The following is a 15,939-nucleotide window of genomic DNA, read 5'->3' on the forward strand; positions in this document are numbered from 1 at the left end:
TCCAATAGCTCTTCATGTGCACAGCTGAGGGGGGGGGCTAGAATTTGCAAACTCAATTCCCGCCATCATTTTACGGAGGCACTGATCTGAGAGCGAGATCCCCAGCTCTGCGACCCACTGGCGCCTGACCCTCCTCCCCCCCAGTCCACCAGACACTATCAAATCCTACTCTCTACATCTCCCGATTTCACCAGCACAAATTCTACCACTGGCCTTAGGCAAGGCACTGCACCTCGGTGCCTCAGTTTCCCCATCTGTAACACAGCACTTACACTACCCCTGTCTTGCAGAGGAGCAGAACTCACTCCTGCCGATAATGACCTTTGCACTTCCATGCAAGAATCTCAAGGCACTGTACAATGGATTTAGCCTCGATAGCCCCTGGAGAGGTAGGAAAGTATTATTCCCATTTTACAAGCAGGGAAACTGAGACACAAAGAGGCAACAGGATTTCTCCATGGCAACACTCTGGTAGAATCAGGAAAAGAACCCAGGAGTCCTGACATCGAGTTTCATGCCTAACAGGCAGTTCTACTTTGAGCAGTGACTGCAAAAATGGCTGTGTGGGGCTTCTTGTTTAGTTCCTTTCTATAGGACTTGACCAAATGTTGTCACTTTATTAGTAAAGGTGGGGGACTGGGAAAAAATAAGCTGAGTGGTAGGGCACCCCCCACTCCTGTAGCTTGCCCTAACCTACCCCCAGGTTCCCATGAGCCAATGCGCACTGCACCCCCATGAAGATGGGATCCACACCTCTTGGAATATACACACCTTGTACACACCTTGTACACCCCCCCCCGCCCAATCTTGCCTCAGTTTGTGCAGCAGAACCTCACTGGTTCTGCTGGAAAGTGACCACTGCATCTGCATAGTAAGCAGCAGGAGTTACCCCTGAGCAGAGTGCCTGGGCTGTTCCCCAGTCTGAAAAACCCTGCTTGGAATTTTCTGGAAAAACAAAACAAAACAAAAACAAAACAAAACCCCACTCCGTTGGGGAAAGAGAAATGGCCGGTGGCGGGGGGGACGGGGGAACACAACGATGACACACACTTGTGTTTTATGAAGTGAAACAAGCTACATGCTCTGCAGTTCACCACGTGAGCAGACTGATTCCTCCAGCATAAAAAGCACATACTGTCCAAAATGAAGAGGTTGAAAAATTCTGTACATCAACCACCAGTAGATACTGATCAAGTCACTAAACCTTTACTGCTCGAGTCAGCGCTCATTAAAGTCAATGGAAACTGCCCCATGGACTTCAATGGGTGGTGGACAGTGCCTTAGTTATTTATGATTACCACTCTTTTGAATCTGTCCTTAGATACCAATACAATTTGACCAGCTTATTTGCCTGCTTAGCTACCAGTTTGCCATGAACAGTGCAACTGATGACTGGGCAGGAACGCAGGTTTTAAAAACAGACAACAGGCAACTGCTCCATTTTCTGTGATTTTACTTCTCGCATTTCTCATGCAATGAGCTGTGATAACCTTCTTCATAACCATAGATTTGGGGTAGACAGCTGGATTTTCACAATAAATGTGAGGCGAGGCAGCCTGTGACACGTTGCAACTTCCTCAGAGAGATTTAACTCCCACACAGCAGACGGTTAGAAGAATTGCACCTCACTTTTTCTTCTCCACATCGCAAAAATCAAGCTGCAACTGAACTGAAGGTGAAAGGTTCTATAGGCCATTGCCTGCCCTACCCTGCAAGCCATCCAGTCCCTTCTTGCGCTGACAGACCATTTGAGGACACTAAGTTATGGATTATTAAGTAGTGATGGGAAAACTTAAAAAAAAAGGCTACTTTTCACAGGTTAGGGGAAAACATTAGATAAATTCAGAAAAGCTTCAGAGAATAGTCCAAAGAAAGAGAAAAAACACCCTTCTTGTAACATTTCACTTTTTCTGCTTCCATTCCCAGCCCAATCCAGTAAGTTCCAAGATGTGAAGGGAGGGGAAATCTAGTTATTAAAAAGGAAAATTTAAGGCCAAGATTTCCAAAAGTGACTAGTTGGATGCTTTAATATCTGGAAGTCCAACTTGAGACACCTTAAAAGGGTCAGGGAAAGCAGGTGCTTAGCACTTCCTGAAAATCAGGGCTGTTTAGTGGTGACAAAAATGGTGGCACCCAAAATCACTAGTCAGTTGTGAAAACGCCAGCCATAGATGTTTGAACCTCCGAAAAGGTTCGATTCAGGTACAGTTGTAGTTTGGGATGAAAGTTCAGCTCAGTTTTTAAGTGACTCTAAACAAGTTATTTTACTATATTTGTAGAGATGGGCCTGATTTACAAGAAATTGAACTAACAGGGCAAATTCTTCCCTGGCTTTCACTCTGTGCAACCCTATTCGCTTCAAAGGTATTGGTCAGGGCAGAATCTGGCTTTGTGTATTGGTAAATTGCTCCATGCCATGGCCCCACAGGACTGAGCAGAGGGCTTTGCAATGGGAGCTGCACCTGATCCTTCTCTCATCAGTTGGAGGGTCAGTTTGATGCAGGGCCCAAAGCCGGTAGACAGAGAAAATGGGGTTAGAAAGATGGCGTCCACGGACTGATCACGGTGCAGATATTTGCCAGATAAAACTTCTATCTTTACTGCTGCAGACTTTGCAGAAGCACTCGTCATTCTGTCACAAGCTGGCATCCACTGACACTGAGACCAACCGCTGCTGAAAGCACCACCACCACAGGAAAGTGTGAAAGCCACCGTCGTGAATGCTAAGAGCACTAGGCAGAAATGGTCTAATAGCACTGGGCATGCGTGATGGCTGGGATAGCCCATGAGAGCCAGTTAGCTCCAGTACTTTTTCACTTACCAATGCAGTGTGTTTTATTATTGGCTCAACCCTCTGGAGTGACACGAATGTAAACTACAGTGTTTTGCACCAATCCCACAGGAAACTGCTTCACAAGGACTGGTTTCAGGACTCTCCAAGGTGCAAAACAGGACTAAGGCTAACATGGGAGCCTCCAGCTTGGACTAGGAAAACCAGGGTTCAGCAAAGTCACTCAAATCTTTGCCCCAAAACACTAAACCGAATCCCCTTTTTATATGTCCCAAGCTATTTACTAGCTTATTAATTCCATGAGTGCTCTTCCATGTGGAAGTGGAGAGGCCAAAAATACTACCAGGAGAGCTCAGACTGAACTCACATGATTGTTTAAAAGGTTTCAAAGTGTTCCCCCAGTTTTTCATTCTCATGCACCTGGGCACTGCCCTGCACTGGCTGAGACCAGAACCAAAGTGTCAAAATACCCTGAGAAATGCTGTGCTCCTGCCATTGTCCCATTTACAGCCCTACAGCCACGCCAGGGCACCTGGAGGTTTTATCATTGTTCAAGGACACTGTTAAAAACCTGTCTGCATTATAGCAGCCACACTGGGGTTGTACCAGAGCTGAGGGGCCTGGATCAGTGTTGGAAGAGAAGTTGTTACACAGAGAGCCTGTGGCGAAAGGGACTGACCTGGGGAGCTCTGGGCAATTGGATAACAAACACAAAGTTTAGAACACCTCCTGAGGCTGGTTTGATGCAGTTGGCGAGGGCAGATGCATTGAGCAGTACTAAATGTTTTATATAATGATACCCATCTCTGTTCAAAACAGAGGATCAATAGAGACATTTTTAGTGGGGTAAATTTTAAATGAAGAAAGCTTCACGCAAAAGTTTTTGGCCAAAAAATTTCAGTTCCCATGGGAAATTTCAAACTGCTTCAAAACCAACTTTTTCAAACAAAACAAAAAGTTTTCATTTCAATATAACAGATTTTTCAAGCAAATTTTTGTTAGTTTTATTCTGAATTGAACTTTTGACTTCAAATGTCAATTTTTTCAGTCTGAAACAAATTAAATGAAAAGACATTTTGACTTTTTAAGTCAAAACATCCAATTCAAAACTAAGATTTTCATTTCATTCAGAAAAACTGAAAAACTGACAGCTGAAGTGAACATTTGTTTTTAGGAGTATTGATTCAAAACAAACTTTGGTTTCAAAATTCCCCAGGGGAAACCTGACATTTTTCATCAGAATCAACATTTTCCCCAGGAAAAACTTCAGTTTCAATGAAACTGCATTTTTCAGCAAGAAAACCTTCCACACAAAGTTCAGCCAGCTCGATGGGCCAGTGCAGGGTTCCATGTTAAACTGTGCTACCCGCTCCACTGGGCAAGTAATGACTGAGGAAATCCCGTCTGTGCTGTGTGTGTTCCCGTTCCTTCAAGGAAACAACCCACACTGAGACTCCAAATCTTCTTGACAACTCAGAAGTTATGACAAGTGCATTTTCAGTAGTGGCTTAAAGAGACACCGCCAAGGCATGGGCAATGCTCTATGCCAGACAGAATAATACAATACAATTCTGTCTAGCATCATTCACACAAAAGCAACTCAGATGCTGCTTCCCAGACAACTGCAGCCAGGACAGAGAAATACAGGCGAACTGTGTCGGTTATAAACTAAATGAGGATATAAAATGACGTTTGCCAAACTTGGCATTGAGTCTGCTCTTGTGTAACAGGCTTCGGGAATCCAAATCTCTCTCCCCAGTCTGTGCAGGTTAAACCCAGTCCACATTACCACCAAACTAAACCAGCTAAAGTGCTGCTGCTTTTTATAGGCAGCAGAGCGGCTGTGCTTGTGTCATAGCGTAAGAAATCTGTGTGCTGAATACAGAATCCAGGCTTCTCAGCTGCACCACATGCTTTGCAAATGGTGGCCACACCTGTACATCCTCAGCAGGGATTGAATCCGGGACCATCAGCATCACTTCACAGACCTTTGCCACTTGAGCTAGAGCGTAACTAACTGTGTAACTCGCTGTAAGTAGCAGGTTTGTATTATAGGCCACTAGGAGCAGCCAATAGAGGGAGATATGGGCCGGTACTATGGACCACACATACATGTCAGAGGTGATCGAACCCAAGACTGTTGACTCCACAGGCATCTGTTCTTCTTTGGCTGACACTAGAATCAGGCTTATAAAATCCCCACTTCGAAAGTGACAGTCACACAGACGACAGCAGCTCTGACATGCCGTCCGGTAGAGGGCTCAGATATCACAGTGACAAGGAGCAGTCCATGGGAGAAACGGCCCTCCCGAATCTCCACCACCGCCAGAGAGCTGGAGGGCTCTTTCAGTCCCTTCCATTGCTTGGAATAAGATAGGGAAGAAGCTGAAGAAAAGACCCTCAAATGAAAGGTGCTGTAGAGGTGCTAAGTGTTATTTCCCCTCATACCCACACGGGAGAATATAATTTGCCCTTTTCTGACTCCTTTCCTCTGAAAAACTCAAAGCCCTTCACAAACGACGGTTCGAAAAACCTCCCCATACCCCTGTGAGGTAGGAATTATTATCCCCAAGGAAGAGATCAGACACTGAGGCAAAGGGACTTGTCCTAAATCACAGGAGCAGAGCCGGAAATAAAATCCAGCTCTCCTGACTCACAGTTACTGCAATGCCTAGAGGACAGCCCTGCTAAGGAAGAAACAGCCATATCCCAAGAGTACATAAAAACGTACACGATGGACACAGAACCACAGGATTTCAAGACTAACCTGCGAAAGACGCCAGCTTCAAGCTGGAGCTTACAATGTTAAGGCCTGATTCAAAGCCCATCAGAGTCACGGGGAAGGTTCCCACGGACTTCAGTGGGCTTTGGCTCAGGCCCTGGAGGAGAAAATGGAGAGGCTGCTTTTCGTTGAGTCGCGAGGCTCCAGGAATGGCACTGAGGGTAAAAGAAGGAAGGATAGAAGGAGCACTAACCTCTCCCTTGTCCTTGGAGAGCAGCTGTCCACATGACAGGAAGTCTTCATATTTGGCAAAGGGGATGACGGGCTCTGGCAGCTCTCGGAGATAAAGCTTCAGGAGGGACGCCACGGTGTGAACATCTGTGTTGCTGCAACAGGAGGAAAGAGGGGTGAATTTTAGAAACCTGCAAGCTGACTGCCCCATAAGCCCTATGCACCTTCTCTGGGAGGGGCGCAGGGAAGCAGCTAACAGGCCCTTCTTACGATGTATGAAAAGGCAGGCCCTGAGGAGTGGAGGAGGAGGGCACTCCGGCCACATGTCCAACCAACATGGGCTAGTCTACCTGAGGGAGTCACAGAACCCTCGGGCAGGGAGCCCATGCATACTTTCACCATGGGCCTGCCCCATAATTCATGCTCTCACTCCTCACCACACAGTGTGACAGAGACAAAGCACTAGATCAGAGAGGAAAGTGCCTCCATTGCTCAGGTGCTTCCTGTTGGTGATGGGGAAAATCTTCGGACCTGTCAGGGAGAGAGGGTGAAGCCAGGTGAGCAGGGGAAGCAGGATGGTGGGGGGTGGACACTCTTGTGAAGTGGGGAGAGCAGAGAAGGGTGCTGCCCAGATGAGCGTGCCGTTGTGACTGCTGTGCTGAAAATAAAGCTTTGTACCTTCTAAAAACCAAACTGATCCAGCATTTGGCACGACAGTGTAACCTTTGCCGCTTCTGATAGCTGTCGCTCTCCCCAGCCAGTGCCCATCGGAGCAGAATACAGCCATTCTGAGCTGTGTCTGCCCTGCGTGCTGTACAGCAGGTGACACTCCTGCCTGGGTTCGCCCCTTTGGCTTTGGGGCCCTCTGCCTCCCAAGCCATGCCATTTGGCACTTGCTGTTTCATACTATACACCAGAGCACTAGCCCAGTGTCTCTCTGCTCCACTCACACAGCTCCTATCGCTCCGCTCAGGGTTCTGCTTTCTGGGTCATCCAGACAAGCTGACCATGCTGGGGATAAATTGCTAAAGGAGAACAAAAGAATAGCACAAGCATGTAGGGAAAAAATCAGAAAGGCTAAGGCAAGAAACGAGTTATACCTAGCAAGCGACATGAAAGGGAATGAGAAGAGGTTCTTTAAATACATTAGGAGTAAGAGGAAGATGAAGAAAAGTGTAGGTCCTCTATTTAGCAGGGAAAGAGCTAATAACCGAGGACATCAAGAAGGGAGAAGTGTTTAATACTTCCACCTTTTGCTCATCATCTAGGTAGAGGCGTGGCCAGGCAGCTCTGCGCACTGCCTCCAACCAGAGCACTGGCTTCACAGCTCCCATTGGCTGGGAGCTGCGGCCAATAGGAGCTGCAGCCAGAGTTGTGCCTGCAGGCTGAGGCAGCACGTAGAGCTGCCTAGGAGCTGAGCAAGGGGGATTTCGCTGCTTCCGGGGAGCCCCCCAGGTAAGCGCGGCCCAGAGCCCGCCTCACCCCGGCCTGTGCCCCAATCCCACACCCAACTCTGCTGGCAGTGACCTGAGACTGCCCCAGCAGCGACCGGTACAACTGGTGCAGGAGCTCCCTGAGCTGCCCCCTGAGCCAGGCGCACCAGCCACTCCAGAAATCACGGAGGTCACAAAAACTGTTACTTCCGTGACAAACTCGCAGCCATAGCCATGCTCAATTGTTCTCCATGTCCACTGAAGGTAGAAGTAGTAATGGGCTAAATCTGCAGCGAGGGAGATTTAGGCTGGATATTGGGAAAAACTTTCTAACTATAAAGGATAGTTAAGCACTGGAACAGGCTTCCAAGGGAGATTGTGGAATTCCACCCCCAATCACTGGAGGTTTTTAACCGGTTAGACAAACACCTGTCAGAGATGGTCTAGGTTTACTTGGTCTCACCTGATTGTAAGGGGCTGGATTTGATGATCTCTTGAGGGACCTCCCAGACCTACATTTCTATGGTTTTATAATGTTTTTGTATTATTCTTGATCCCCTTCCTTGTGCATCCTAACATCCTCTTTCCTTTTTTGGCTGTAGCTGCACATTAAGCAGAGGTCTTCATTGAGCTGTCAACAATGACACCCAGGTCCCTTTCTTGAGTGGACAGAGCTAATTAAAACCCTGTAAGGTTTGAGTAATTTCTATTATTCCCTCCCATATGCCTTATTTTGCATTTATCAACATTGAATTTTATTTGCCATTGTGTTGCCCATTCCCCTAGCTTGTTGAGGTTGCTTTGATGTTTCTCACCAATCCTCTCTGGTCCTGCCTCAACTAAATAAGTTTGTGTCCTCTGCAAATTTTCCTACCCTGCTGCTCACCCCCTTTTAGTAATCAATTAGCTGAAATAAATCAAATAAAGAACACAGACCCTAGTTTGGAACCGTAGTGCCCCCTGCTGTTAATCTTTGACCATGATGAAAATTGACCATTACGCCACTCTTTTCCTTCTGACTCCTAGCCAGGTTTTGATCCATGGCAACACTTTGCCTCTCACCCCTGACTACTCTAGTGGTACTACAGTGGCCCCTTGTGAGAGACCTTTTGGAAGTCTAAATACATTACAGCAAGTGGCTCTCCTTTTTTGGCTCCCCTCCTCGGACATGTTCGAAGACGTCTAAGAAAGGTGACAATGGAGAACTAGAGGGGTAGTGCTGAGCCCCTCAAATCCTTGTCTTTGCGATAACGCCCCGTTCTATTTTGGTTGGTTGCTTTTTTGTCAGTTTTTGTAACATTAACAACTCCATCCAACCTCTCAGTTTTTGCTCTTTCATGCAAGACACACAGCTGTGGATCTCAGGGGTTACTGAAAAGCCATGGTTTCCATGCAGCAGATTAGCATCAACCCTCTGGCTCTATCACCCGTGTATTTCAAGCCGTTCTAATAACTATCCTGTGAGGTACCGTAGCTTATCACAAGCAGGGCTGGATTAAATTTGATCGGAGTCTGCAGATGTTATCCTTTTGGGTGGCCCTTGGTGCATATTCAGTTCCTTCCCTTTACTGTTTTACCACCACCCTGCCTGATGCCAAACACTCTATTGTTAAAGTAGCTTGGTTATTTCAGTTCCAGGTTTAAAATGTGATAGACCAATTGTAAAGCCGCACAAAAGCCGAGGCAAACAAAACCATTTTAATTTCAACACATAACTGGTAGTAATAAATATAGTAATGCCATAGCGTTAATTAACTAATTACCTACAGCAGTGGTATTCAAGGACATTTTCTGGTGGGCTGGATAAAGCAATGTCCAAATCTTGGCAGGCCAAATGGCTCTTCAGGTGTTTGCTCTCTAGTGAGCCTGCCATCAGCCAGGGATCGAAACGTTTCAAGAGTTGTGTGCCGGGTTGTATTTATTATTCTCAAAATAAAAGGTTAATTGTGCCTGCATACAATATTCCAATGAAATCTTGCAAACAAATAATTATACAAATACACTGCAATGAAATTCAAACAGCATGCTATTAATTCTATTAAAACTAATTAAAATTAGAAGTTAAACTCACAAGAAATAAACTGACATCTAATTTCCCTTTCTTATTGACCGAAATGTTGACACTCACTCGTACAGTCCCTTTTTTGGAAAAGTACTGAGCAGCACACAATCAAGTTATCTAAAGAAAGCATGTCAGTTACGGATCACTTTGTGTTGCGCAAGTATCTAAATACCGTATATACTCATTCATAAGCCGAATATTTTTGGTAAAAAAGTGATGCATCAAAGAGCGGGGGTTGGCTGATAAACGGGTCTACGCCAAAATTTGATGATTTTAAACTCTATGGAATCATTGAATTGAATATCTAATACATTGTATTTTGTTTACCTGGAGCGTCTGCAGGCATGGAGCCCCTCAGCTCCCCTGTGGCTACGGTTCGCCATTCCCACGCCCCATTGGCTGGAAACGGCAAACCACGGACACTGGGAGCTGAGGGGCTCTGTGCCTGTGAATGCTCCAGGTAAACAAAACGTCCAGGCCCGCTAGCGGCTTACCCTGACGGGCCAGGAGCCAAAGTCTGCCAACCCCTGAAATATAGGGTCGGCTTATGAAAGGGACATACAGTTTTTGCTATTTTTACCTAACCATCTTGGGGGGTCGACTTATAAACGAACAGGCTAATGAATGAGTATGTACGGTAAGTGCCTGATTAAAAGTGTACCACTGGAAGTCAAAATGCACCAACACAATTTAGCGCCAATGCATTTAAATGTAAACGACATGTTTCTAAATTAAAGACATAGGATGAGGGTAAACACAAGGAAAACAAATTGAAGTTCCCAGTTTCATCCCCCAGTTTCCATCAGTTCTGCCTCTATCTCCCACCCCGCTATCTGCTCAACCCACCATCAGCTGTGCCCCCCTCATAATTCCCCTTCTGCTCCTACTGGGATTCTTCAAACCCCTCCAGGCTGCAGCAGGGCCCTCTCCTCCTTCCAGACAGAGGGGAGCTCCAGGTGTTCTTCATACCCCTCCTCCTTCCCAGGCCAGGTGTTACAGGGAGATTGGGGCAGGAGCAGGGAGGCATCCTTGCTCCTAGGAGGGGAGGGCAGAAGAGGGCCCAGAGCCATCATGAGCTGCCAAGCTCCTTCTGCTCCCTCTCCTCCCGTCCCCTTCTGTGAGGAGGCACAGCTCCTCTGTTCCTCCCCACTCCACATGTAACAGTTTGAGGGTGCTGTGTGCAAACAAGGCCTCTTAGCAAGGTTTGGGAGTGGCATAAAGGGGATTTCTTTCACCCCTGTGCAACCCCAAAAGCAAGTGACTGAATCTCACTCAAAGCTGCAGAAAAACATTCACCTCTGGGTGAGACCATGCCAGGACGCTCTCAGACAAGGACGGAAGAGGCCGGGAGGAACGGAAGCTGAAACTCAGCCTTAGCTCTACTGTGCGATGCTCTTGCCCGTGCACTGCCCACAGCCTTCGCTATACAGGGTGCCCTCCCCTTGCCCATGTGCTCCTCTCTGCATTAGCTTTACTGTGCACTACCCACCGTCTTCGCCACACTGTCCGCTCCCCTCCCCCTTAGCAATGCTGGGCGCTCCCCTGGCACATGTGCACCCCTCCACTAAAGCTCAGGCGCATAGACTTTTAGACCAGAAGGGACCATCATGATGAGCTAGTCTGACCTCCTGCGCATCGCACAGAACCTCGCCCACCCACCCACCCCTGCAATAGAGCCCTAACCTCTGGCTGAGTTATGGAAGGCCTCAAATCATGGCTTGAAGACTTCAAGTTACAGAGAATCCGTCATTTACACTAGTTTAAACCTGCATGTGACCAGTGCCCCATGCTGCAGAGGAAGGCAAACCCCCGCCAGAGTCTCTGCCAATGTGACCTGGGGGGAAATTCCTTCCTGACCCCAGATATGGTGATCAGTTAGACCCTGAGCATGTGGGCAAAACCCACCAGCCAGACACCTGGGAAAGAATTCTCTGTAGTAGCTCAGAGCCCTCCTCATCCAGTGTCTCATTGCCGGCCATTGGAGATATTTGCTGCTAGCAGTCGCAGATCGGCCACATGCCATTGTAGGCAATCCCATCACATCATCCCCTCCATAAATTTATCAAGCTCAGTCTTCATGCCAGTTAGATTTTTTGCCCCCACTGCTCCCCTTGGAAGGCTGTTCCAGAACTTCACTCCTCTGATGGCTAGAAACCTTCGTCTAATTTCAAGCCTAAACTTTTTGATGGCCAGTTTATAGTCATTTGTTCTTGGGTCCACATTGGCGCTTAACTTAAATAACTCCTTTTCTGCCCTGGTATTTATCCCATTGATGTATTTATTGAGAGCAATCATATCTCCCACTCACCCTTCCTTTTGTTAGGCTAAACAAGCTAAGCTCTTTGAGTGTCCTCTCATAAGCTAGGTTTTCCATTCCTTGGATCACCCTAGTAGCCCTTCTCTGCACCTGTTTAAGTTTGAATTCATCTTTCTTAACCATGGGAAACTAGAAATGCACACAGTATTCTAGCTCTTTAGTGATTTCAGCTGTTAGTAGGGGAGCCTTAGTGCTGGTGCACTCAGAACCACTATTCCAAAGTAGGTCTAATGCTTAGACCTAGATATCAGGGATTTCAGCTCTGCAGCATGTAACAAGACTACTAATGGAGTCAAAATCAGCTCTGTTATCACAGTGGAGAAGTTAAAGTGGCATTTCAGACCCTCCAAAGGGGCCCATGCTATCACACATACATGCGTGTCCCCCCCCCAGTTCACTGAGCTTTGGAACCCAAGTCCCTTGCCTAGCGAGTGCTACTTAGTTGAGGGCTCATCCCTCCGTCATGAAATGCCAAGTACAGTTCTACTGTCCTTGATTCACATAACCAGGATAACTACACTTTATTACTCCTGCCCCAACAACAAAGGGACTGGGGATCCCACAGCAGCCAAAGTGACCGTTTGGGCAAGCAGTCCCATCATGCTAGGTGGGGTGGGTGTGGCCATGCAAACGAGATCAGCCCCTGAAGTCCTTTTCCAGAGCTCACCACCAGATGTCAGGGTAGAGCTCATTCTGACTCCGCTTACAAATATAAAATAAACTCCAAACCAAAATCCTAGAACAAAGCCCACAAAACAAACATTTTTCTCCCTCCCTGCATTTGCAGGCCCCTTCTAGCCCCTCCCTGGCTGGAGTCCCAGTCCTGACTCCCAAGACTCTGCTATATACCCTGCTCACTCCTAACAGTCTCCGATCCCTGAAGATTCCCATTCTCTACAGCTTTCCTGCAGAGATGGGTTTATGTTTTCTTCCAGGTTAGTAATAAAAATGTTAAATAACATAGGGCCAAAAACCAATCCCTGCCGGACCCCACAACCAACACAACTGCTCAATGATGATTTCCCATTTACAATTACATTTTGAGACCAATCAGTTTGCCAGATTTTAATCCTTTTAATGTGTGCCATGTTAATTTTATATCATCCTAATTTTTTAAATCAAAATGCCGTGCAGAACCAGGTCAAATGCCTTACAGAAGTCTAAGCATACAACAGTATACTACTACCATTATCAACCAAACCCTTGTAATAAAAAAAATCAGATTTGTTTGAAAGGATCTATTTTCCATAAGCTCATGTTAATGGGCATTAATTATATTATCCGCCTTTAATTCTTTATTCATTGCATCCCATTTCAGCCCCTCCATTATCTTGTCCTGGATCAATGTCAGACTGACATGGGTATAATTACCTGGGTCATCTCATTTACATCTTTTAAACATTGGCACAAAATGGGCTTTCTTCTAATCTTATGGAATTTCCCCAGTATTACATAAGAATATAAGAACAGCCGTCCTAGGTCAGACCAAAGGTCCATCTTCAACTATCCGGATATACGTTGGGAAAATAACACAGCGGGGCACAGACTATCCAACAAATTCTTGGACTGCATTGCAGACAACTTTTTATTTCAGAAGGTTGAAAAAGCTACTAGGGGGGGAAGCTGTTCTAAACTTGATTTTAACAAATAGGGAGGAACTCGTTGAGAATTTAAAAGTAGAAGGCAGCCTGGGTGAAAGTGATCATGAAATCATAGAGTTTGCAATTCTAAGGAAGGGTAGAAGGGAGAACAGCAAAATAGAGACAATGGATTTCAGAAAGGCAGATTTTGGTAAGCTCAGAGAGCTGATAGGTAAGGTCCCATGGGAATCAAGACTGAGGGGAAAAACAACTGAGGAGAGCTGGCAGTTTTTCAAAGGGACACTATTAAGGGCCCGAAAGCTAGGGTTACCATACGTCCGGATTTTCCCGGACATGTCCGGCTTTTTGGGCTCCAAATCCCTGTCCGGGGGGGAAATCCCCAAAAGCCGGACATGTCCGGGAAAATCGGGACATGCGGGTCCGCCGGTGCTGGTCTGGGCCGGTGGTCGGCAGTGCCGAGCCGGGGGCCGGCGGTGCGGTGCCGGGGGCCGGGCCGGCGGTGCGGTGCCGAGGGCCGGGCCGGCGGTGCGGTGCCGAGGGCCGGGGACCGCTGAGCCGGGGACCGCTGAGCCGGGGGCCGGGGCCGGGGCCGGGGCCCGGCAGTGCTGGGCGGGCCGGGGGTGCTCAGCCGGGAGCCCGGGGGCCGGGGGTGCTTGGCCGGGGGCCTGGGGGCCGGGCAGGCCGGGGGTGCTCGGCCGGGGGCCGGGCCTGGGGCCGGCACCCCAGGGCCCGAGCCGACCCAGGCTGGAGACGCCGGGGGGGGCCAGACTGGGCCGCGCCTCCTCCCCCCACATCCCCCTTACCTGCTTCAGGCTTCCCGCGAATGAAATGTTCGCGGGAAGCAGGGGAGGGGGCGGAGTTGGGGCGGGGGCAGGGCTGGGGGCGGGGCCGGGGCCCCGTGGAGTGTCCTCCTTTTGGAGGCTCAAAATATGGTAACCCTACCAAAAGCAAGCTATTCCGCTGGTTAGGAAAGATAGAAAATGTGGCAAAAGACCACCTTGGCTTAACCACGAGATCTTGCATGATCTAAAAAAATTTATTTAATTTATTTAATGGAGATATCCTATCTCCTAGAACTGGAAGGGACCTTGAAAGGTCATAGAGTCCAGCCCCCTGCCTTCACTAGCAGGACCAAGTACTGATTTTTGCCACAAATCCCTAAGTGGCCTCCTCAAGGATTGAACTCACAACCCTGGGTTTAGCTGGCCAATGCTCAAACCACTGAGCTATCCCTCCCCCAATAAAAAGGAGTCATATAAAAAATGGAAACTAGCACAGATTACAAAGGATGAATATAGGCAAACAACACAGGAATGCAGGGGCAAGATTAGAAAAGCAAAGGCACAAAATGAGCTTAAACTAGCTACAGGAATAAAGGGAAACAAGAAGACTTTTTATCAGTATATTAGAAGCAAGAGGAAGACCAAAAACAGGGTAGGCCCACTGCTCAGTGAAGAGGGAGAAACAGTAACAGGAAACTTGGAAATGGCAGAGATGCTTAATGACTTCTTTGTTTCGGTCTTCACCGAGAAGTCTGAAGGAATGTCTAACATAGTGAATGCTAATGGGAAGGGGGTAGGTTTAGCAGATAAAATAAAAAAAGAACAAGTTAAAAATCACTTAGAAAAGTTAGATGCCTGCAAGTCACCAGGGCCTGATGAAATGCATCCTAGAATACTCAAGGAGCTAATAGAGGAGGTATCTGAGCCTCTAGCTATTATCTTTGGAAAATCATGGGAGACGGGAGAGATTCCAGAAGACTGGAAAAGGGCAAATATAGTGCCCATCTATAAAAAGGGAAATAAAAACAACCCAGGAAACTACAGACCAGTTAGTTTAACTTCTGTGCCAGGGAAGATAATGGAGCAAGTAATTAAGGAAATCATCTGCAAACACTTGGAAGGTGGTAAGGTGATAGGGAACAGCCAGCATGGATTTGTAAAAAACAAATCATGTCAAACAAATCTGATAGCTTTCTTCGATAGGATAACGAGTCTTGTGGATAAGGGAGAACCTGTGGATGTGGTATACCTAGACTTTAGTAAGGCATTTGATACGGTCTCGCAGGATATTCTTATCGATAAACTAGGCAAATACAATTTAGATGGGGCTACTATAAGGTGGGTGCATAACTGGCTGGATAACTGTACTCAGAGAGTTGTTATTAATGGTTCCCAATCCTGCTGGAAAGGCATAACGAGTGGGGTTCCACAGGGGTCTGTTTTGGGACCGGCTCTGTTCAATATCTTCATTAACGACTTAGATATTGGCATAGAAAGTACGCTTATTAAGTTTGCGGATGATACCAAACTGGGAGGAATTGCAACTGCTTTGGGGGACAGGGTCATAATTCAAAATGATCTGGACAAATTGGAGAAATGGTCTGAGTTAAACAGGATGAAGTTTAACAAAGACAAATGCAAAGTGCTCCACTTAGGAAGAAAAAATTAGTTTCACGCATACAGAATGGGAAGAGACTGTCTAGGAAGGAGTACGGCAGAAAGGGATCTAGGGATTATAGTGGACCACAAGCTAAATATGAGTCAACAGTGTGATGCTGTTGCAAAAAAAGCAAACATGATACTGGGATGTATTAACAGGTGTCTTGTGAGCAAGACATGAGAAGTCATTCTTCCACTCTACTCTGCTCTGGTTACGCCTCAGCTGGAGTATTGTGTCCAGTTCTGGGCATCGCATTTCAAGAAAGATGTGGAGAAATTGGAGAGGGTCCAGAGAAGAGCAACAAGAACGATTAAAGGTCTTGAGAACATGACCTATGAAG

General features: G+C 47.0%; 1 protein-coding gene across 8 annotated transcripts in view; it reads right to left on the reverse strand.

Annotated features, from left to right (window-relative positions):
• Nucleotides 1-15,939, reverse strand: part of ARHGAP22 (Rho GTPase activating protein 22) — a 270,307-nt gene that overhangs the window by 16,843 nt on the left and 237,525 nt on the right. For all 8 annotated transcript variants that reach the window (XM_065551601.1, XM_065551600.1, XM_065551603.1 and 5 more), the window contains one exon: nt 5,767-5,899. In XM_065551601.1, the coding sequence (XP_065407673.1) occupies nt 5,767-5,899 (133 nt within the window). The remainder of the gene's footprint in view (nt 1-5,766; nt 5,900-15,939) is intronic.

Source organism: Chrysemys picta, chromosome 7 (assembly GCF_011386835.1).
Source record: "Chrysemys picta bellii isolate R12L10 chromosome 7, ASM1138683v2, whole genome shotgun sequence".
Taxonomy (NCBI): Eukaryota; Metazoa; Chordata; order Testudines; family Emydidae; genus Chrysemys; species Chrysemys picta.